Source organism: Chenopodium quinoa, unplaced genomic scaffold (genome assembly GCF_001683475.1).
Source record: "Chenopodium quinoa cultivar QQ74 unplaced genomic scaffold, ASM168347v1, whole genome shotgun sequence".
NCBI lineage: Eukaryota > Viridiplantae > Streptophyta > Magnoliopsida > Caryophyllales > Amaranthaceae > Chenopodium > Chenopodium quinoa.
The window spans coordinates 2,687,489-2,710,509 of NW_018742577.1; the positions used below are offsets into that span (position 1 = coordinate 2,687,489).

General features: G+C 34.7%; 3 protein-coding genes across 3 annotated transcripts; 1 reads left to right on the plus strand and 2 right to left on the minus strand.

Moving 5' to 3' along the window:
• Nucleotides 1-860: 860 nt before the first annotated feature.
• On the minus strand, nucleotides 861-4,034 carry LOC110720960. Its single transcript, XM_021900066.1, has 2 exons — nucleotides 3,959-4,034; nucleotides 861-3,528 (listed from the first exon to the last, which is right to left on the minus strand). Exon 2 carries the CDS (start codon nucleotides 3,294-3,296, stop codon nucleotides 1,254-1,256), a length of 2,043 nt encoding a protein of 680 aa, XP_021755758.1. The 5' UTR covers nucleotides 3,297-3,528; nucleotides 3,959-4,034; the 3' UTR covers nucleotides 861-1,253.
• Nucleotides 4,035-4,143: 109 nt separating this feature from the next.
• LOC110720961 (ubiquitin thioesterase OTU1-like) lies at nucleotides 4,144-10,930 on the minus strand. The gene is made up of 9 exons (XM_021900067.1): nucleotides 10,664-10,930; nucleotides 9,965-10,050; nucleotides 9,834-9,879; nucleotides 9,088-9,196; nucleotides 5,651-5,742; nucleotides 5,488-5,550; nucleotides 5,173-5,291; nucleotides 4,571-4,646; nucleotides 4,144-4,461 (listed from the first exon to the last, which is right to left on the minus strand). Exons 2-9 carry the CDS (start codon nucleotides 10,027-10,029, stop codon nucleotides 4,405-4,407), a joined length of 627 nt encoding a protein of 208 aa, XP_021755759.1. The 5' UTR covers nucleotides 10,030-10,050; nucleotides 10,664-10,930; the 3' UTR covers nucleotides 4,144-4,404.
• Nucleotides 10,931-13,144: 2,214 nt separating this feature from the next.
• Nucleotides 13,145-22,540, plus strand: LOC110720963 (translation initiation factor IF-2-like). The gene is made up of 8 exons (XM_021900068.1): nucleotides 13,145-13,466; nucleotides 13,556-13,640; nucleotides 15,423-15,546; nucleotides 15,983-16,052; nucleotides 19,216-19,546; nucleotides 19,781-20,827; nucleotides 21,382-21,531; nucleotides 21,658-22,540. The coding sequence occupies exons 2-8, from the start codon at nucleotides 13,611-13,613 to the stop codon at nucleotides 22,090-22,092; spliced, it is 2,187 nt and encodes a 728-aa protein (XP_021755760.1). The 5' UTR covers nucleotides 13,145-13,466; nucleotides 13,556-13,610; the 3' UTR covers nucleotides 22,093-22,540.
• Nucleotides 22,541-23,021: the final 481 nt, after the last annotated feature.

A 23,021-nucleotide genomic window follows, 5' to 3' on the forward strand; every position in this document is an offset into this window, starting at 1 on the left:
TTCAATAACCATTATTAAACTACGATTATAATTAGTTTTTTTTATAAACATTCTAAATATATAGTTGACAAATTTTAATTGTAATAAAGGATTATAAAAGATATGTTAGATATAAAATGATGTAGAATGATTAAAATTATGTTAATATTTTTTTTATAGCTATAGAAATATTTGTGTGAAACATATGCCAAATCTTTTTTTATTTTAAGTAATTATATTGTATAAGATTAAGGAATTATTTTTGTACAAGATTTGTTTCTTTAATTGAATTTTATTCAGCAAAAAAAAAAAAAAATTAAGGGGGAGGGAAGAAAGGGGTGGGGTCGAAAACAAGGATTAGAAGGGGAGGGGCACCAAAAACATGGACGGGAAGGGAAATAGTGTCGAAAACAAGGATAGGGACTTGGGAGGGGGTTTCCGGTGGGGGTGGTCTGGTGGAGGGGGGCAAGTGGTTTCCAGTGAAAGGGGGCTGGGTAAAGGGATTTTTTATTTTAATTTTAAGATTTTTGTTTGAATTAAAATCATCATTATTATTTAAAAAAATGTTAAAACAAAAAAAAAAATCTTAACAAATGACAACACAACACGTGCAATGTAACCTGCAAAACAAATTTTGGTGTTTTTTTTAATTTATTTTTTTAACCAATTAATTTGTGACACGTGTCACTTTAACCAAAAAAAAAAATTAACCCAATAATCCAAAGTTGAGATTAATTAAACTAAATTGGTAAAAGTTGGGATTAAAAAACAATATTAATCCTTTTTTTTATTGATCGATTTTTGCTTTTAGCTGCTACTTATGTATCTTCTTAAATTTTCCCCTTGGTGGGGTTTTTCAAAAAAAAAAAAAAAAAAAAAAAAAGTTGATAAATACTCGTATAATTGTACTCCATATAATCTCAAAAAAAAATTATACTTCGTATTATATTAGAAAGTTTGTAAAAAAAGAGAGAAGTTTAGGATAGAATTGTGGATTTTTTTTATACACTTCTTCCGCCCATAATTATGTGTTACAAAGGAATATTTCATATCTCACAAATAATACCCCTTTGTTACACATAATTGTGGGCGAAAAAAGTATGTAAAAAGGTGCACCATGCCAAGATTTGGATAGAACAAGGTTTTGGAGAAATTTGCAAGGCAGTGAGCCACCTTATTTCCCTTCCTTGTAATCCAAGGGCTATCAAAATAAAATTATAATAAATAAATCAATAAAAGTGCAGCAAATTAACAAGCATATGTAGCGCAACTAGCTAAATCCAGCAACACATCAACGGTTGGTTGGTACCATACAAATTCTCCTTTGAATCCCCACTCCCTAGAATGTGATACATCTTGGTGTTTAGAGAGTAGAAGACGATATTATTCCCTACTATCTTCGGAAGGTAGATTCTGTTTCTCATCGTAGGATCACTTGGTACTATTGAATAACACGATGTCTTGCTAATAAAGAAAATATGATTTCCTATATCATCAATTACAACCCAACTCTTGTTAGTGCCGTTGAATCTAAACACTTGAACCCGGCATTTTTCAATCCTGTAGACGAATACTATGTAGAGCTCTCCTTCACAATCGACTAGATGACACGACTCGAAATCATCATCCACATTGTCCGGCATACCATAAACTTGCCAACATGGTTCGTCGTCGTTTACTATTTCAAACACACCGAGATTTCCCGAGCAATCTGGGAAGTAGAATGCTCCCCCAAGATAGGTAGGAGCACATTCAGTAGGCCGAAATTCTACATCTTGATCGTCCATGTCAAAATCAAATTCTTCCCATGTCTCATCCCCTGATTGAAGGTAACATAGTCTCAAAAACTCAGGATACTTCAACAATGCAACCGTCAAACAATCGGAGCTTGTTGGATCCGATGAGAATGCAATGCTTCTGATGGCACATACCACACATTCATCGAAGAGTGGTGGAAAAACTCCTGTGACCCCCGTGAAGAGGTTGTAGAATTTCAAATGGTACTGAGCAACTAAGCAAATTAACCACCCATTTTTAGAGAATATCAAGGTAAAACGATCTTGAGAGAATGGAACTAGGGTATTGGAGCATATAATATCGCTTCGACACGGGTCCATCAACTTGCACAATCCAACTTCATTCTTAAAGAACAAGAATAAGGGAAACTCGTTGTTGGTTCGCCATCGAGGTTCAGGGAGTGCTGTATGAAACATCTTACAGCTAGCGCGGAACTTCCAGTACTCAAACAAATGCATGTATTTTGGAAGCGATCTTATTATATCTAATGGCAGCTTATCAAACCAGCAACAACTACTGTCCTCCTCCTCTGCTGCTTCATTAATATTATTGTCATCTTCGTGTTCATCAATTTGAGTTCGTTGTTGGTTTGGAATGTTCTTGGCTTGTAACCTTGGCATGACGACCCAAACAGGACTGTCATCGTACTCGTCAGGGCTTACCAAGTTTGGGGAGGGAGAAACAACGGTCCAAGTTTGATCAACTAGGTTGGTTGAAACTATAAAATTTCGCTCGTTGTTTCTTTCACTTGAAAAAGTAAAGCAGAGGCAATTCTCTTGAATACCACCAACTTTGGTATTATTACCCCAACACCAAGTACTACCATCACGATTCAATATAAAGGCTCTGCCATTCAAACTCTTCAACTCCATCCAATTCTTTTCCATTAAATTCAGCTCCCATGCCTTTATAGCGACAATGTTGTTTAATTCTCGATAGTTATTGATAGAACGCTCAAGTATCTTTGCACAGTATATACGGCCACAAGATTCAAGCAAACATTCAATAAAAAAATCAAATAACGTCTCTGAATCTGTATTCGGCATACCAATCTGCAAGGGCCGTATGGTCAGCGTGTTCAGTTCGTCGACTATATAGAATATATCACGGCTCACGGGATCTTTTACATAGGAAGAACCATGTATAACCCCATTGAGAGTAACCAGGTTTGATATACGTACTTTCGTCCCGTCTTCAAGCTCAACACTTTGTACGACCCAACTACACGTATCAGCCCAAGGCCGGCAGAAAAATAACAGGCCAGCACTATTAAAGACCAATAAAAACATACAATTATCATCATCAGCATCAACAGTAGCAGGATAAGGAGATGATGTTAGAAAGCACTCAGACAACCTTCCAGGCACATCATCAGTTGGTAACCGCGGAAGAGTTATGGTCCGTAAAGTTGTAATGTTGAATAAAGAATAGATGCACCAGTCCTCCTGATTGCGTAGAATTAACCAGCCATGAAAAAAAGCAATTGCGTCCTTGTGACACAATTCAGGGATACTTTTCATGTAGGATTTCGAGTCACCGGGCGAGTAAAAAGCCTGGAGTTGTTCACACTCACCGGAGTCACTATCATCATGGTCATGTGTATACAGAAGCCAAGGTGTTTGTGTTTCCTCAAGAGAGAGGGCCGTGATTCGTCAACCTCTTTTTGGTTCATTGATGATTAACAACTTACTCGAGCACACAACCTTAGGATTTTACGATTAGCGTCTGTAATTTGTGATTCTATTGTGGCTCCTTCATAAAACAAAGTGCGAATTTATACAACTTTTTAGTTGTTCACATCAACTTAAACTAGGAAACAAATTTAATCAAACGTAAGTCGGCAACAATATTTTAGGATATTAATTAATTAGCTTCCTAAACCAAAACCACCAACTAACACAAACATATCCTTAAATTAGGAAACAAAATCCTTCTTGATTTTATTATCAAAAGATTTTTTTTTTTTAAGAAAACTTCAAAAGATCTATCAAAAAAAAATCTTGATCGTTTCCAAAAAAATAAAAATAAAAACTTGATATTATTATCTTTTACTCGTATAAATCAAGCAGCAAATAATTCGTTATAACATATCTATGTACAGTACACCTCCTATCATATTAGGACGGCAAAATAAATTTATCTTCACAACCTTACACAGAATTAAAATTTTAAAAATGAATACCTGTGTTATTTTATGTATGCAGGTATTACTTCTGCTTCGTGCCGGAGCACCGTGTATGCTACATTGCCACCGCCTTCTCGGCCTGAGATAAACCTCAACTAATTAGGTCCAACACTCAAAACATTGTGGAGATGAAGATTAAAGATAATTATCGATAATTTATAAGGAATGATAATTTCAAAAAATATATGACAAGTTTTTAAGAGTAATCGGTAAAGTTTGAGCACCAATGTCAACTGTATGTCTCACCGAGTTGAAGTAACAGTAAAATAACAACATATGATCAATCCCTTCAATTTGCTACAACAGGGATATTCTATATTTCTATAACAAAGAGCTTCCAAGTTACATCTCTTTGTCGATTTATTGAAAAAATTGTTCAATGATTTAACAGCGTAATGAATATATCTTTCTAAAATGAGTCTGTAGTTTTTTCCAGGTATTATCTAATTATATTCTTGGAAGTTGGCATGACCCGTTGCTTGTGCATGTTCCACAGCCTCCTGCAGTGACGACAGTAAAGAATTCGAGCATCATCAGAATTTGCATTAGGAGACGACACCGAATATTATATGAAGTATGCCGCAAAATAAACAATGTAAGAGATCCTACCTTCTGTCCTTTAACTCCGATTTGGCAGACTCCACAACGCAATGTGAAGTTGGCAGTGTCAGTAAACTTTCTCAGCCTGAAGTGCAGCAAAGTGAAATTAGACAGAGTAACACCATCAGTCTCAACTGAATAACATTCTCAAAAGTTGGCATCATCATCTACAGAATTGATAATGAGCCTAATAGGCTAATATACACCCACATACTACTTGAACTTGGGTCGGTCAAAGCTCAATTCAGTTAGTGAGTTAAAAATCCAATGCTCAGCTCAAAAGCTTGAGAGTAGGTTCGAATATAAATCAAAGAGAACATATGAGTTATGGTTTATGATTGATGATTGATAATACATTTGTACGGGGAGATGTGAATATCATAGCTTGAAAGAATATTTTCTTAAATGGAGTTTGTGATCCAAGCTCAAGCTATTACCCAGCTAGGTCATAAATTACTAGGATCAGGATGTTTGGCTCAAGTTATAATTGGTGTAGCGGAGACTCAGCAAGTCACTGTCAATTGTCTGTCATCTTAAACTGCAGTATTTTGACATGCAAAAAATTAAAGCATTAACTAACTCCCAAGAAAATTATGCAAGGGCTCAAATACCTATGCTGCTCCTTCACAAAATTCTGAGCAAGGCTCTCAACAGGCCCTATGGTTCTGTCATTGCTTACAGCAAATATTGTTTGATCGAACTCCTCTGGAGCACCTTCAGCGGGAGACATCTGTTAACACAACCACGAATAATGTAAAATTTCTTCATAACATTGTAGTATCCAATGGATTCATCGAGGCGCAGGACAGAAAGAGAAATGCAATGTTAAACCAACACCCCCCCCCCCTCTCTTCCCCTCTCAACACAACAACAAAATAAAAGCCTCAAGCAATGAACAAAAGCTTTTAAAAGGTTAAGGAGCTTACAGCCAAAGCGTCATAGTGAAGCCCGTCATAAAGAAGCATAGCCCTTTCACTGAAGTTACGATCCTGGTTTAATACCCAAACAAACAAGAATAAACAAACAGAAGGCTTTAGTATCAAGAATTGGATATTTTTTAGTGAATACAGAAATAAAAAGCATACTGACCTGACCATACAAATCACATCGAGTTGTCTGAATGTCATAAGCTGCTATTTCGCGTCCATAGTAATCAGCTAATATTGAAAGTTCTATAGCCCCTATTAAGTAAAATACAAGACAACTGTCAAGAACCACAAACAACAGTCATAATGCTTGAGAAGAAGATAAACAAAACCAACGACAGCACAAACAAAACATTAAAGAGTTGAGGACTACAGGAGACTGTTTTAATATTCAAAAATTTTCTGAGTTGAGGACTACAGGAGACTGTTTTAATACAGTGGAATGTAATGAACCCATGTTTTTTTTTTTAAAAACCATGACCCCATGCGATTCACAAGCATTTATGAAGCCAATTATATCATAATCATACAGGACATCCATGATTAGAGGCAATACACTCATCAAATATTCTTAGACATGCTCACGCTTGGGAACACCAAGTTTTGACCCTCACACAGCATACATCCACCTCATACAAAAGAAAATACATATTTTTTTTAAAAATGTTCAAAATATAACTCCAATGCCTGGGTTGAATGTAGAGAAGGGCAAAAAGGGCCTACCTACCTATGTTATTGTACACAATGAGGTTTACAATTTCATTAAATAAAGGAATTTTAAATCAATCACAAATAGGTTAGGAAAACCAAGATAACCAGTTTATGGAAAAGCCCCAGAATAGATATAGAGCACAGAAACTAGTCCACTATTAGATTATGGTAGATCATATTCCATTTATAGAAGAAGTTTAATATAATCACAAATAGGTTAGGAAAACTAAGATAACCAGTTTATGGAAAAGCCCCAGAATAGATATAGAGCACAGAAACTAGTCCACTATTAGATTATGGTAGATCATATTCCATTTATAGAAGAAGTTTAATATACGAAGTATTGAAATATACAGACCATTCTATGCAAGACCTACAATTTATCAATTGAGAAAGTTACTGAGTGACTTTCCATCATTTCTACTCCAATTCAAAAAAAAAAAAAAACAGTCAAACTTTTAATTAGAAAGGTAAATTACATGAAATGCCAGGGTAAGCTCACTCATTTAAGTCTATAAAGGCACAGTTCAATATTCAATCTCAGGTGAAATTGTAGTTAATGTTGGAGTGCTCTCCCTGCTCACCAGAGAAACCTTTCATAAAATTTTAATTACTCATCCCAGATTCATAAGTTAGTGTGAAGAAAAAGGTCACTCCTCGTGAAAAATATTTCCTTCATAATCATTAATTTTTTTTATGTATCACAGTTTAATCATGATCATTACAAGACTCCCCTTGGCAAACAAATTGTAAAAGCAAACATTCTTATCAATTACATACCTTAACTTTTTTGACATACACAGATATAATTCCTCATAAACTGGTTTCAAGATTTTCTCAACTATAGCACATAGATTCTCTAGTCTTATACAAGTAGAACATGAGATATGTAATCTGAGTTCTGACATATATAATCAGGACCTAAAGCTCTAAAATGCAACATAGATGAATGTTTAGAAAGCATGAATTCTTTAAGGAATATTAGATAGAAATAACAAAGGTCTAAGCTTAGCAAATGACCAAAACCAAACTCACATCTGACCTAGCAATAGCTGTTTAACATTTTAATTACAGCAGAGTAAATTTAAGGCATCAGGATGCTGATAATAAAACACACAATAAAGTTATAAGCTTCAAATGAGACATTAGGCTTGCAAAATGTCACATATAAGTAGTGATATTTACAAGCCAAAAGAATAGCATGAGGCTGTACCATAATATATCAAGGCTAGAGTTCAACCAAGTTATTATCAGCAGATCAACTTGTAGCTTATTAAGTAAATTGACTGATAGTTATTATAGTATGTAGTAGTAGTAGTATCAATTTTCTTTTCTAGTGGTTAGAGCAACAGAATTAGATTGGTGCCAGAATAAGCGACAGTTATAATGGGCAAGTAATTAATGTGCAGATGGTTGACCAACAGCAGAGCAATGGAAGCATTTATTTCAAAAGAATTTTGTGCATCTAGCAGCGTTCAAGCAAATAACACAAGTTGAAAAAGTCAGCTGAACTTTTGAAAGGTATCAGCTAAAAATAATTGCAAAAGTGGAAAACATGAGCCATGGTGCAATATTTGTTCTGGTGCAAAAAATGGAGCCAAATGGTGTCTGGACATTACAATGATTGGTGTTACACTGTTACTTGATAAAACAAGGTTTAAATAATCAACAGATAACATATATCATCAAATAAAATGACATTTATGGTTTTGGTTTATCAATTTTGCTAAGTATCAGCAAAGAGAAACCGATGAAAAAAGAATAACATGGCAACTTAAGAGACTGCCATGTGGAGAGAACTGCATATGATTCAGAAGATTTAATAGTGATGTTGAAGTTTCTAATCGTTCCAAAGGAATCCACTTTTTGAAAAAATTCAACACCACTACCAAAAGATTACTTTAAAAGAATAAATATTTTCATACTGCGATGATAGATAAAAGTAAGTGTCTACAACACAAAAGATAAAAGGAAGTCAAGAAGTATTCAACTCAAATCCCTCTTATTTTGCTCTTTTTTTTTTTTTTTTGGAAAACCCCCTTAGACAGCGTTTAATGGAGCCTGAATTGCAGTCACGAAGTCAGATAGCTCCACCATTTTAGACCCTATACGTAGAATTATATATTAATATTAAAATCTAAAGAACCACAGCTACATTCGCAACTAGAGCTCCTTCATATTCATTGAGTCATTGCTAGTAATAGCCTGATAAAATTTATTTCTTCTTCCAGCAGCAGGGAGTCCACAAGCCAGTTCTATACTCCTATTTCCTAGCTCCAAAAGGTATTTCCTTAAGTTAGATGATCTAGTGCCTACTTAACAATCAGCAGATGGGCTGTACTTTCAATTCTTTTCAAACATCGGTGAAAAGGTTGGATTAAGAAACCGGAATATGATAGAGAGGAATTTGTATTTATATGGACATGTGAGACTACTTCAATTCTAGTACAGTGAATTAAAAATGATTCAGTTTTGCCATGGCTATATGCTTTAGATGAATTAGTTCAATAAGGCCCATATACAGGGTCTGTTACACATCATGCTTTGACAGGACACATTGAACTTCATTGACCTAATAAAATGAACATTATTTTATTCCAGTATTGGGTAAACTAAATTACATTACTTGTTCTTGGTCAGGTCAAGCCACCATGCCTACTACATCAGAAGAAGGCTATAAAGAGTTCACTTACTAATTTCTATTAGAGTATTAGGTAAACAATTTGGAATCACATGCATGCGACCACATACAGCAACTTCAGCAGATAAAGGATGAGAGCCACTAGGCTTACTTCAACGAATCACAATTATAAATATAAAAGTTCCACCAGAACTAAAAAATATCACTCTTTCAAATTTTTAAGACGAAAAAAAGGAGTTATAACAAACCTCCCCATTTCTCTGAATCAAGAATCCATGCGCAATATTCTTCATTAGTTTTCCCAAGAAAAGCTTCAGAGTATTTCACAGGATCGCTAGACACAGTAGCAGCTATAACCTTCCAAAAATAACCACAGATAATTATTTTTCCTGTTTAGTTAAAGAGGATATGAAAGAAAGAAACAGACTATCTATACATGAAGCCAAGAATTCAACAGTAATATTTTTTATAAACATCCAACTATCCAAGTATCCAATATAAAATAGTTATCTCACATGTTCTGTTTGATGGGAAGTGATTTACTTTACAGAAATCAAAATCAAAACTAACAAATAGATTCTTTAGCAAGAACATATTGTCCCAAATGCAGCTATCACATTGTGCAAATAACAAAGAAGTACATGAGGAAAAAAGCCAGATATTCCCAGAATTCGATTGTTATCATTTTAACAAGGCAGCCAAATCTTTTGTACTGCGCATAATACAATTTATTTGTCAGAAGTCCACAAACAATTTAGCTTCTACTTCATATTTTCCTCCCTCATAATGGATGTGACATACTAATACATACAATTTCAATTATTAATCGAAACAGAAAGGCTAGATGATAAAACGAAGAAGAATCATATAAAATGCAGATACACACCATATTAGATATTTCATCATTCTAATCAATCTAACAACTTATAGAAATTAGCTAGACACTTAGCCCTTGAAAATATCTACTGGTAGTTAAACCGACCAAGAGTCTCACCTGTCTTAATTCAGGAGCCTTTTTACTATCATGATCCATGACATATCTGCAAAAATATGAGCAGTGTGAAATCTGGAAACACTCCGTGCAGTATGGCAAGACAATATAGCTATCCATGGATCGAAACTTACCCAACAGCGTTGAACAGACAGCTGTTATCAGACGGGATTACACGCCTAACAATAATACCTTCCATATTGCAGAACCAATACTACACCTGAAAGTAAACAAAATCACAATCCACACATCAGAATTCATACTGAAGGCATAGGATAAACTAGAACAAAGGATTACAAGGCGATATTGAAGAATTCGGAACGAATTGTGCTTCAAGAAAAATGAACATTGCATAGCATACTGTAATTCAATGTCAGGCATGTAAACTAAAGAAACCAACACAGTATTAATTTCAAATTTGGGGAACTAACAAAAATAATTCAGCAATGATAATGACACAAAGGGGAGTTTAGCTTCTAGAATCCAGCAACAAAGTAAGAAAGAATAACAATTCAAATTGAGTAATTCTTCCTATTCCCCTGAACAAAGAAGCAAAGAATTTCAATAATTTTTCTTAAAAATAATATAATTATATATTGGATTTATAAGAAAAACATGAACAATAAATTGATTTAATTACCCATTATCAGCAGCACCAAAACTATCTAGCTAATACATCCAAGATTAGCAAAATAACCCATAAATCTTCTTGAAGCATCATAAACTATGCATACCAAAAATGTAAATCCACCATCGAAAACAACCAGAAAAATTTTGCAGCAGAAAAATGAAAGAAATCAAAATTGCAACAAAATATTTATTGAAAGACTCACACTTTTTGGAATCTGTTCTTGTTCTGAAAACTAAGAGCTGGAAAAACGAAATTCTCTCTTCAAATTTTGCACCGATTTGTTGGGAAAGGTTTTGTAATTTGTATAGAAGAAAGTTATCTGGGTTTCTAATTTTAATTTGAGAAATCTGCCATTTTTAAGTTGTAGGCTGTCTGATTGGGTCCCACTATATTCCTACCATTTGAGGAAAGGTTGACGAAGGAAGAAAAGAATATTTTCTTTTACTTAAATTTTCATATCCAAATGTACACAAATTGCATGAAAGTTGGTGTGCCTAATCCAAGAAAAATTAAAAAGAAATTTCATGTGTATAATTATTTACAGAGTAATAAAGTTACCAAAAAAAATAATAATAAAATAGTCTTTTAACTTATATTTTTCTAAAAAGATTAGTCACCAAATATTTTTTATTTTTTTATTTTTAGCTCCTAACCAGCACGAGATTATAATTAACGCTTAATTCTTTTACACCAAACACAACTTACACAAGACCTAAAGTGGGGTACAACATTCATAACCAACTAGACAATACAAATAAGGTGATTGACAAATTCCAGAAACTAGCCATAAGATGTTCCGAACTTTTTTTTTAACACTTCTTAAACTTGCTCAAAACGATACTTTTAATATATTTTACCTTTTTTGTTCTTCACCCATGATATGTGCAACCTTCCATGCTTCATTGTCTTGGCTTATAACATGAAGGTAGGGGGTGGGGGAAAAGATTGCACTTGACTGGGTTCAAAAGCCATGAAGGCATCTTCATTAGAACTCACAGATTCCACTTATCAGCAATATCAGTGGTAGGATAGTCTCCCGCGCGAACTTCACTCTCCTCCTCAATGCTTGAACCTTCATCACTGTTATTAGTTAGACAAGGAGAAATAGGCTCATCTTTCTTCTCAACAGTAGTAGTGTTGGGATTACCAAACCCAAGTTCGGGTTATTCAAGACTATTTATGGAAGGCTTAGTGTATAATTAGGATTATTTAAGGTTAAATAATAGTTGGGATTAAAATGAGAAAACATCTTATACTTCGAATTATTCGGGTTATTTTTTCCTAATTTTTTAAAAATAAAGTTATAATTCAATATGTACCTATGAACTACTCCGTACTACGCATTAGTGCATTGGTATTTTATCTATGATAAAAGTCTAAATCAACAATTAAATCCTAAAATTTTTTATCCAAATTTTATTCAAAATAAAGCTCTAAATTTACTTCTTTTTTTTTTTTATCCTACAAAATCTATCCAACTATTTTATCTTTTATTTTACAAAAATCTATTCAAATAAAATCTTAGTGTTACCGCTATGGCAAATTCAGGTTAATATCTTTGATTGCTATACCAAGCAAATCAAGGGGCATTATTGATATTTCACCCGCATTATAAGGGGGTACGTTTGTACGTTTACCATCATGACATGGTATTGGTGTCACGATGCCCTTGCCTACTCAGCAAATTGTTAAACAACCGCTTTTAGCAATCCGTCACGATAACCTTTTGTTCCACTTTCATTGACCGTCAAATTTATTAGGGTTCATTTTTTTTTTCCCCAATTTGATTTCTGCTACCCTCAAACTTAACATTGAAAATCTCCATTTTTGGCTGATTACCCAAATATCTTATGTTGTGCGTTCTTCCTTAGATAATTTGATTTCTCGATTCTAATTGGTAGGGTTGTTTATATTTTTCCCCAATTTGATTTCTGCTATCCTCAAACTTAAGATTGCAATTCTCTATTTCTAGCTATTACCCAAATATCCTTGCGGTTATATAACTCTACTGGATCGACATAAAAATTCACGAAAAGGCTTTCTTACTAAGAGAACTGATGACAAAGAAACAATTTACAAGGGTTTCAAAACCTTCAACTACCTAGTAATTAATACAAAGTACATAACACCACTTGACGACGATATCGTCAACATAAAACATTACCATACGGCGTCATCGAGTTGGGGAAACAAAGTTACATGTAGGTTGGGTACATGTGGAATGTGTTTTATCTGATTCATCATACACATAGTCATTTATCTAACATGGCAGAATAGATTGACAAACTAAGATTAACTGGCAAGTGCTCGTAACCGCTAAGTGTTTAGGCTAAAAATAAAACTTTATATGACAACATAAAATACACAATATTATAATATACACCATTAAATTATTAAACTATATTTTAATATGTGTCTTTCGTAGCAAAAAGAAATTATTATATGACAACATAATATACACAATATTATAATACTAGAATTTTGTTTTTGACAGAGATTATAATACAAGATTTGATCATGAATACATTCACAATTATTGTAATACATGTTAACCTGCGACATCGTCTCGCTCCAAAAACTAATTAGTTAGTTATATGATATGATGTGATAAATTGTTTATTTCATTTACTAGTTTAATCATGATATTGTTACACATTAAAAATTACTTTTTCTATTTCGAACCAAAAAATCACACAGGAAATTGTGAGTTGTTCATTTCATAGTTTTCATTTGCGAATCAAAACTACACAACTAGGCAAAATCAAGGTCATTCCTTTTCTTCTCTTTGTTTCCCTCTCTGAATTTCATTCCGTTAACCACGCACGAACCAAACACCCCCTAATTTCTTAACTCATTCCCCCCAACATTTATAAACCCTTCTTCGCACTTTTTGGAAAACAAAAAAAATTTAATCCAAAATAAAAACCACCACCACATTCTCCACCGCCGGCCACCACCCCATCCTCCGGAGTAGGAGTGTGTGAACAAGAACAAGATATATGGCGGTGAAGTTTGCACCTTTTTTTGTTTTTTATTTTTAATTTTTTTAAATAATTAATAGGATGTTATTGATCTTATTGCATTTTAATTTCAGGGTCTTTGATTTTTTGACTGTTAACGATTTGGGGAATCGCCTGAATTACGTTTGGATGGCTTGGAGGAGGGTCTCTGGCCGAAAGGTTACTTCTTTTTCCTTCAATTTTATTGATTTTGTGTTCTTGTTTTTGAGCTTAGTATGGGTGAATTGTATGAACTAGATTCCATAGCTTAGTAATGTTCTTAATTTAACTCGGATCTTTGGTTTTTTAAACCCTGAGGATAGAGGGGTTTGGGGTGTTAGAAGTTATACAATTGTTAATGTTGAACAATTGATTTTCAATGAATTTATTGAAAGTATGTTTTCGTTTCGGAACAAGTGAAGCTTTTAGAGGGGATTTTACATCTTAAACTCTTAAAGTGGGTGATTAGAGATGGGTCAGGGTCAGATGTCTTTCCTTTGTTTGACAACTAAATTGGCATTGGGCACCTTATACTTTTGCTTGATTGATATAGATTCAATGATCGGGAAGGAAATCGAGCTTAGGATTTGTGATGTCGTTGTGAATGAAAATGATTTCTTTATAGATTCATGGTTACAAAGTCTATATGTAAAAAAAGAAAAAGGGGTTCACTCCTTTTGATGCCACTTCTGTTTATGGCCTTGAGGTGGATAGTAAATTTGATGGTAATACTCTTATTTTACTGTTTATAAGAGTGTGATCATTAAGATGATGATTTAGTTTTGATTTTTAAAATCCTGGTTCAGCATATTTTTCAGAGATATTGCTACCAATTTAACACTTGCACTGAGAAATATATTTAGTCATTTATGCACCTGTTGTCCCAATATGACAATCCGGAGACTTGACACTCTATCCGATACCTTTTCTTTTTCCCTCCTGGGGAGTGGTTCCTGAAAGTCTTGCTATATAAAACTCCTTTGAAATAACTTGCCATAGATATCCTGTTTGTTTGCATGGTGAGGGTACTGACCTGAAATGTCGGAGATGCCTTCTATTGGAAGATAAGTAGTTGGAAAAAACTTATTTCCTAGTATGACTCTACCCTAGTTGCCTCTTTTCTAAATATGATAATGAATATATTCTTTAATCAAGTGAGATATGAACTGACCTGCTTTAGTACTGGATGGGTCACAGTGAATACCATATTTCTCTCGAAGACAATGCACTTGTTGCTGGTTTGCCAGAAATTTAGAAAAAAAAAGCAAGAACATGAAAATTTGGTCTCTGAAAGAAAACATTTCAAAAGTGTGGTTAATGTTGAAATTCTCGATTTCAAGTTGGCCCTGTTCATTTGCAGTTTTGCACAGTAATAGGGCTGAGATTAATTGGCGTTCTTGATCCTATACAATGATAATAAGCTGGACATTATAAAATTAATAATGCAAGGGAGGTGTAGCCCATAACCTTCTTGCTTACTTAATTCTGGACTGCTGAGTTATCACGGACACTATGAACCTTTTGAGTTCTACTTTCATGAAACCAACCTGTAGTTCTAGCGGTTTAAGATCCTGGATTGGTCCATTCTCATTGGCCAGGTCTATGAATGGTCCACCCACCACCTTTGTTATGACATATCCTAGTTTTCTGGATTTAGGCTTGCCTGACTCCATCCCAGGCCCTGATTGAGCTTCGACCGTCCATACCAGGTATTGGTTCCAGTATATAAACTTCAGAACATTCTCTGTCACGAACAAAGAGCTCTAGAGTCTTGTGATACCTTTTTCCCCCCTTCTTCCATCATCTTTGACTGTGGGCATCATTGTTCTGGTTCTGTTTGAGTGCAAAAAAGAATACACTGGAATATTATTTATTGCGTTTATTTATTAAGTATGTACATTTTTCTCATAATTCGAGGAAAATGATTTCAACATTGTGTTTTTTCCTTCCTGCTTATTGTAGGTAACTTATATTGCAAGTCTAGCAAACTCTTTGGCTATTCCAGCTCCTGGAGGTGCATCGGTGTCAAGATCTTACTCCAAGCATGCTATTAGGTCAATCTTAGAATCAGAGATATGGATGTCAGGTAAAGTCAAAATGTGCTTTTCCTATCTGCTAGTCCTGTTCTCCTGTATCGGTTTAATTGTGACTGGCCTTTGATAGGGTTCATTTATCTATTACAGTATTATTTTATGGAAAGATAATTCTTCTAATTTTCTAATGACTAGTACCTTTTCCTTTCAATTTTTTTTTACTTTCTTTTTTTTTTCCCCCTTTGTGTGATTGTGTGTTTTGACTATGTAAGGAGGCTAGTGGAGATAGTTTTTTTTTTTTTTTTTTTTTTTTTAAGAGTTTTATGTACAACCAGTTTAATAACCTGTAAGTTGGAACTAATGACATGTACTCTATATAGTTCTCTCTTTTGAAGGTTTTTTAAAAACTAGCTAGACAGATCTTAATTTGACTCAAATATCAATAATATTATTGACCTTTGCTTTTGTTGTTATTTTTTGCTGTGACAGGGTCATTAAACAAGCTACAGTTTCTTGGTGGTCTCAATCACAAAGCTTTGACTAGACGGCCTTTAGTGCGGTGAGTTGATTTTTTTTTAAAATCATATGCTTACACATCTTGCCTATTGAATAATCATTTTTCTTCCCTTTGTGTATGTCTGTGCTTCTATAATCAGGAAAAATTGACAATTGTCTCAAGACTCTCAACTATGCCATCCTTAAATAGGGTCCATGAGTCCATCTGAAATTTTGTTTAATTAGGTTCTGTTCTATAACCAGGAACAGTCCCATGATTGTGGGATGCCTTCCCCAATTGGTCCTTGGTGACATATGCCTTGAACAATTTGTAATTTGAAAGTTACTATGCCTTGTGGAGTGATTTTATTGGTTCCCTTTATCTTTTTTCCCTTAAATGAAATAATTAAATAAAATTCCCTATCCTTTCTCTCTCTTGTGGCCCATGGCTTGTCCATCCTTAGGTCATCTCCAACAACCCCTGACCACACATAGGATTCACGGGCAACCCAAACCCTCACAGGAGTTTAGTTGATAATATTTGTTTTAGTAGCATTCAGGCAGCTAGAAGAGAAATAGAGCCGCCTCAGTCAAGATGAAACTGCAGTCTCAAGGCAGTTAGTGTCATTGTGTTGCAGTTTAATTCCTTTTTCTTGTGTGTTGACATATTAGACTTTACGTTGGATCATATTTCAATTGATTGAATCATATTATTAATATATGTGAGACCCTTATTAGTTATTACTCACAAAATCACCAATTCGAACCCATCAGCCATATTTTAATTAAAATAAAATAAATAATCAATTTGAGTCTCCTTTCAGTTTGTTCGGTGACTATTGGTGGGCAGGTGAGGGTTTCTATTGGTGGTGGAGAAGGTGAAGGGACTGCTTGGAAAAGGATAAGGGAGAGATGTGTGTTGGGTCTTGGTGGTTGTTGGAGTTGCTAAGGAGTAGCAGAGGATAGTTGATGAGGTGAGGGACTAAAGGGTGGAGGTTATTGATTACCTGATTCTTTTATGGTGGTTATGAATCTCAAATGACCAAAAATGGAGATAATTGTTAAGAAGGTCATGTAAGTATCATGTGCCATATGTAATGGTAAAGTTTGCTGAGGAACATAAAAGATTATATAGTCGGGTCTATTCCTAGTTATTCAAACTATGTCACGCGTACTCTTTATTTGACCTCAAGTACCCGTGTCGAATCCTCAACACCGTACATGTGTAAGACACTGTGACTCTTAATATATAAAACAGCCGAGTTGGACATTTGGATATGTACCCTCGTCGGACATGGGTACCCTAGTCTGAGTAACATATAAAAAGTATGGATTGTTTATAGGATGGATATAGTTGGGAGTCCTTGGGACCATATTGTCAATTTTACCTTACATATGGAATCTTCTTTTGTGGATGTGGAGGGGCTTTGAAGTCTTAACTTAATCAAACTACTGGATGAATGTTGGAATAATGACAATTGGAAGTGCGGCCAAGACCCAACAATAAATAGTACGTAGTATATGAGAATATAAGGGTACATGAGACTAGGCCTGCATCCTTTATGCTAATTAAGTCCCCATCTTTTAACAGTGTTAAATTTATTATTTACGCTTTTTTGCAGATTTTATTCTCCATTTTGTTGGCCAGTTGGCATTTCTTTCCAATATATGTGGTTATAATTTAAGTTAGGTGAAGTTGGTGTTGACATTTGGCTGCAGACATGACCATTAGTTTCCTTACTTTATGTGAAAGTAATATCTGTAAGTACCTTTGCCACATTGATAGCTTTAGAGATCAGTTGAGGGACTTAAATAAGCATTAACAAATTAGTATGTAAATTTTTTTGCTGATTGAGTGGTTGCTAATCTTGCTGTCTTTATGGTACAAGACACTGCAGCTATTTAGCTACTCCAAGGTCAATGTTAGTGGGTGAAAGGAGAGTCTGGATGATTTTATCTATTTGTTAAACAATGTTAATTCTTGTGCAAGTAAATAATTTCCTACATACTTTATCACGGTCGTTCAGTTGAATTGTTGCTTACTATGAAGCGGGAGTATGGAGATGTCTTTGTGAAAGGGTTTCTTCTTTTCTGTGCCTCCAATGCACTTGTATGCTTTATAGATCTCTCATTAAAAAAAGAAATTTTTTGAAAAATGAGGGGAAACAAATCTTCAGGAGATGTGGAGGAAAGGGTTTAGATAGAATAACAATGGTTGAGCACTACATGTGCATTGGTCTTCTGAATGATATGTGACTAGTAAGTATAGTAGACTTTCAAAGTGTCAATAAAGATTAGTTATTTTTATTGTTTGTATTAGAATAATTCTCTTAGTTACTTTTACTTTTAAATGATTAGAGCATTTGTAGTTTTTCTTTCATTAAAAAAAATTCAGTTAATAGTCATTAACAATGATAAAGATATTCAATTTCTTGGAATACTGAATAAAGAATTATTTAAAATTGCAATCACTTTGTACTCATTTTTCTTACTAATAATTCGAGAAATTATTGATTAAGGGGAAACCAACTTTGTTCAAGCAACTTAAGTACTAATTAGTCATCCCAGATTGCCCACTTGCCCAGAGGAATACAATGTTTGTTGTGCTTAATTTTATAGCCAAAGAATAAGGTATATCTTCGTCAATGTCCTGATGGAATGATGGGAGATTATCTTGTTGAATTCTATGAATATCATAGTATTTTCAATCTGATGACAAGTTTCTTATAAATCTTTACATAAAAATCATCAAAATGCTTTCTTGCTTGCAGTAGTAAATAAGTAATATTTCTTCCATTTTTTAAATACTTGCAACACTTCTTTAAAATGGAAATGTCACAATACTTGCAACACATAATAATTGGAAAGTTTTTTTGGTGAAAGTTCTACACTTGGTGAAAGTTTTTTTTGGTGAAAGTTCTACACTTGTCACAATACTTGCCTTCCCTTTTTCTAAAGCTCATGGCCCACTTAATCATACTCTTGTCAATCTCACAATTTCATTTTAAGTGTGTTAAATTATGTGAGATCCATTGCTCTTAAATACCGTGAAATAGTTAGCGTTGCAAGTATTAAAATACGGAGGAAGTAGATGTTAAAAATTGTTCCTTTCCATTTTATATAAAGGGGAAATCAATGGTTACTTTGGTAGAAATCTTTCAGAAAAAAATGTCTCATAACAATCATAACACCTAAAGCTGTTTGTATGTGGCTTGAAAATTTGCCAGGTGTTTCCATGCGAGCCTCCATGTATTGGCTAAAAAAAACAATGAGTCATTTGGTTTGAAGACTGCCAGGAGAGAAAAATATTATGTGAAGAAGGAAGGCAGGACACAACCTCCTGTTGAAGCCCCATATGTGCCTCAATCAGTAAAAAAAAATATCAAACTTATGCCAGATAAGACAATTGACATTTTTGAAGGCATGACAATTGCTGAGCTTTCCAAGTGCACCGGGAAAAAAATACATTATCTTCAGGATATCCTGATAAACGTTGGGGAGAAGGCTTGCTCAGAGTTTGACTCCCTTAGCATTGATGTTGCTGAACTGGTTGCTATGGTACGTGTTTTACCTGTTACTGAATTAATCTGTGGAACCTGCTTCACACTAGGTGTTTTGAAATAAAATTGAGTGGTGTTCATTCTAGAAACATTAGGTTCAATATGATGTTGTATATGGTTGCAAGACTTGCAACCTTGCCATCTTTTGATCATACTGCTTTTGCAGATCTCTTCAGTTGTATCTGTTATATGCACTGAAGAAAGTAATGGTGTGATTATTTTTCGTTTCCAGGAAGTTGGTGTTCACGTGAGGAGACTACACTCAAATGAAGGTTCGGAAATCTTGCCAAGGCCCCCTGTTGTGACAGTAATGGGTCATGTTGATCATGGTAAAACTTCCCTCTTGGATGCATTACGCCAAACATCCCTGGCAGCCAAAGAAGCTGGTGGTATAACTCAACATGTCGGTGCCTTTGTTGTGAGCATGCAGTCAGGGGCATTCATAACATTTCTCGATACACCAGGCCATGCTGCTTTCAGTGCTATGCGAGCTAGAGGTGCTGCAGTCACTGATATAGTTGTCTTGGTGGTAGCTGCTGATGACGGAGTGATGCCACAAACACTAGAAGCCATGTCACATGCTAAAGCTGCCAAAGTTCCGATTGTAGTTGCTATAAATAAATGTGACAAGCCTGGTGCTAACCCAGAAAGAGTTAAAGTACAGCTTGCCTCGGAGGGTTTGGCTTTAGAAGAGATGGGTGGGGATATTCAGGTGATTGAAGTATCTGCAACAACAAAATCTGGGCTGGACACTTTAGAGGAGGCTTTGCTTCTCCAGGCTGAGATGATGGAACTGAAAGCACGTGTGGATGGACCTGCTCAAGCTTATGTGGTGGAAGCAAGGCTTGATAAAGGCCGTGGTCCACTGGCCACTGCTATAATCAAGGCAGGAACATTAGTTTGTGGTCAGTATGTAGTGGTGGGTGTAGAATGGGGTCGTATAAGAGCTATCAGGGATATGATGGGGACGTTAACAGAGAAAGCAAACCCTGCTATGCCCGTCGAGATTGAGGGACTGAAAGGTCTGCCAATGGCTGGTGATGATATTGTTGTTGTAGAGTCTGAGGAGAGAGCAAAGATGCTTAGTGCAGGAAGAAAGAAACAGCTAGAGAGAGATCGGCTTCTGAAGATTGAACAGGAGAGGTTGAAAATTGCTATGCCCTCAGAAGAGGAACCTGAAACAGTTGAAAAAGTTGAATTGCCTATCATAGTAAAAGCAGATGTCCAGGGAACTGTTCAAGCTGTTACAGATTCGTTGAGAAGTTTGACTAGCCCTCAGGTGAGATGATGTGTCTGATATCATTTGGTGTCCTTTTGCTCACCTATTCAGTAGTTTCCAATTCAGCATTCCTCTAGTCCTTGTTTCCTTTATTCTATGTACTTGCGAACCCTAAACCCCCTTCCCAAATAATCATGCATAAATTTATTATGAAAATGAGTTGTGCCTACTGACTTTTATATGTACTTTTTTTAGATGACTCATTTTCATAACTGCAATATTTCCTCGCCTGTCTTGAAGTCTGAACCCTACTAATATTGGTTAGATTTGAACCCTCAAGAATACTCATTAGCTTTCTTTGCTGTTACCTGGATTGAAAATATACACTAACCCAATTCCATAATATTTTATGTCAAATATGTATTTTTTTTTGTAAATCTACATATTAGGTAAAAAAAAAAAAAACATGGTCAAAGTGAGTTTGGTGAATAGTGTAACATGGAGAAGGTGAACAATTAATAATAAAAAGAGTTATACATTCTCAAGTGGGCCTTCTTATTTCATATTTCGCATATGCCTTCTTCTGCATGTATTCTGAAAACCTTTCTTGTCAGGTCCTTGTGAATGTGGTTCATGTTGGAGTCGGCCCAATATCACAATCTGATCTGGACTTAGCTAAAGCTTGTGGAGCTTGTATTATCGGGTTCAATATTCGTAGCCCACCTAATTCCATCAATCAAGAAGCCGAAAGAGCCAAGATAAAGGTACAGACAGTTCAGTTGTGCTTATTACAAGATCTTGAGGTGCTGTAATCTGCTAATATACAGTACTTTTTATGCTGTACTGATTGTTTTCGTTATAATTTGTTTTGAATTCCTTTTCTGTTTCAGATAGTACTGCACCGTGTGATCTACCACCTCCTGAACGACATTGGTGCTTTGATAGTAGAGAAAGCCCCAGGAACATCTGAGATACAGGTGGCTGGGGAAGCACAAGTGCTTGATATTTTTGAGATCACTGGTAGAAGCAAGGCCAAAGGGGCTGATGTTAAGATTGCGGGCTGTAAGGTGGTAACAGGTCACATAGCTAAGTCTTCGACTATGAGGCTTTTAAGAAGTGGAGAAGTTGTTTTTGAGGGATCTTGTGCATCCCTCAAGCACGAGAAGCAAGATGTGGACATGGTAATCAAGGGAAAAGAATGTGGTGTCGTGATTCAAGATTGTTTTGATTTTCAGATTGGTGATGTGGTCCAATGCTTGGAGGAAATCAGACGGAAGCCCAAGTTCATATCATCAGATAATGGCGTTGTTCGAATTGAGTGCTGATTTTTAAAGATAGCTAAATGGAGAAGAACAAAATTACTTAAACCTGGGTTACAAACAGAAGCCGGAACTTTTTATACCTAGAATAAATTAGATTGTTACTTGGGGAATTTTCTGCCCACTTATAGTTTCTGTTTGTTTATTGGGCATTCATACATCAAAGTTTGATGTAATTGGGGTGATTAGGAATTTTGACATCAATAGTTTGGAAAATGTTATTTAAATCAACTGTATATAGGAGAACACCCTATGTCTTGTAACTCTTCCAATATTGGATTTTTGGCCACGAACTAATTGTTATCAGAGTTTGGAGGAAGACTGAATACAGATTTGTTGTAGTCAGATAATCGACAATTTGTTATTATGTTGCGTTCAAGTCTTAAGTGCCTTTAAAAGGTCAATACTTGAACCCATGACCTCTTTCCATTATAGTTGAATATTTTACCATCAATCCAATGACACATTTAATGTCAACATAGTTATATACTTGTACTAAAAATAGTTAATCGTGTTCATAAAACTGAAATTCTAATGTTTGATATAAACATGTACTCGTGTAATTTTACAACAATCTATGATGACAAAACTCAATATTTTTTTTATTTGTTCTTACCTCTAGCTATTTAAAATATGTAACCTAGAATGTATTGCAATTTTTAAGTTAATGTTGTTTTTTCTTGCTACAAAACAAGTTGATTTTACAAGAATTTTTTGTAACTAAAGAGCTACGACTATAAATTTAGTATTTGATAAATTAAGTAAATCAATGTAAAAGGTAGGTTCCTAAAAATATTGGGTAATAAGTTTTGATGCTCTATAATATTTGTAAAAATAAAAACTTTTTTTTTTTTTTTTTTTTTTTTAAAAAAAAACATCGGTTTCAAATAAATGTAACTATACTATATCTATACTTCACTTAATTTTATTTTAAA

What these genes read in the sequence shown, in the direction of transcription:
- LOC110720960 (XM_021900066.1), bottom strand. Translation starts at nt 3,296, where the DNA reads ATGAAAAGTATCCCTGAATTGTGTCACAAGGACGCAATTGCTTTTTTT.
- LOC110720961 (XM_021900067.1), bottom strand. Translation starts at nt 10,029, where the DNA reads ATGGAAGGTATTATTGTTAGGCGTGTAATCCCGTCTGATAACAGCTGT. An exon ending in GATGTGATTTGTATGGTCAG is followed by an intron (nt 5,551 to 5,650) that starts GTCAGTATGCTT and finishes GTATTAAACCAG; the next exon opens with GATCGTAACTTCAGTGAAAG. An exon ending in TCGGAGTTAAAGGACAGAAG is followed by an intron (nt 4,462 to 4,570) that starts GTAGGATCTCTT and finishes TCGTCACTGCAG; the next exon opens with GAGGCTGTGGAACATGCACA.
- LOC110720963 (XM_021900068.1), top strand. Translation starts at nt 13,611, where the DNA reads ATGGCTTGGAGGAGGGTCTCTGGCCGAAAG. An exon ending in ACTAGACGGCCTTTAGTGCG is followed by an intron (nt 16,053 to 19,215) that starts GTGAGTTGATTT and finishes AAAATTTGCCAG; the next exon opens with GTGTTTCCATGCGAGCCTCC. An exon ending in GAAGTTTGACTAGCCCTCAG is followed by an intron (nt 20,828 to 21,381) that starts GTGAGATGATGT and finishes CTTTCTTGTCAG; the next exon opens with GTCCTTGTGAATGTGGTTCA.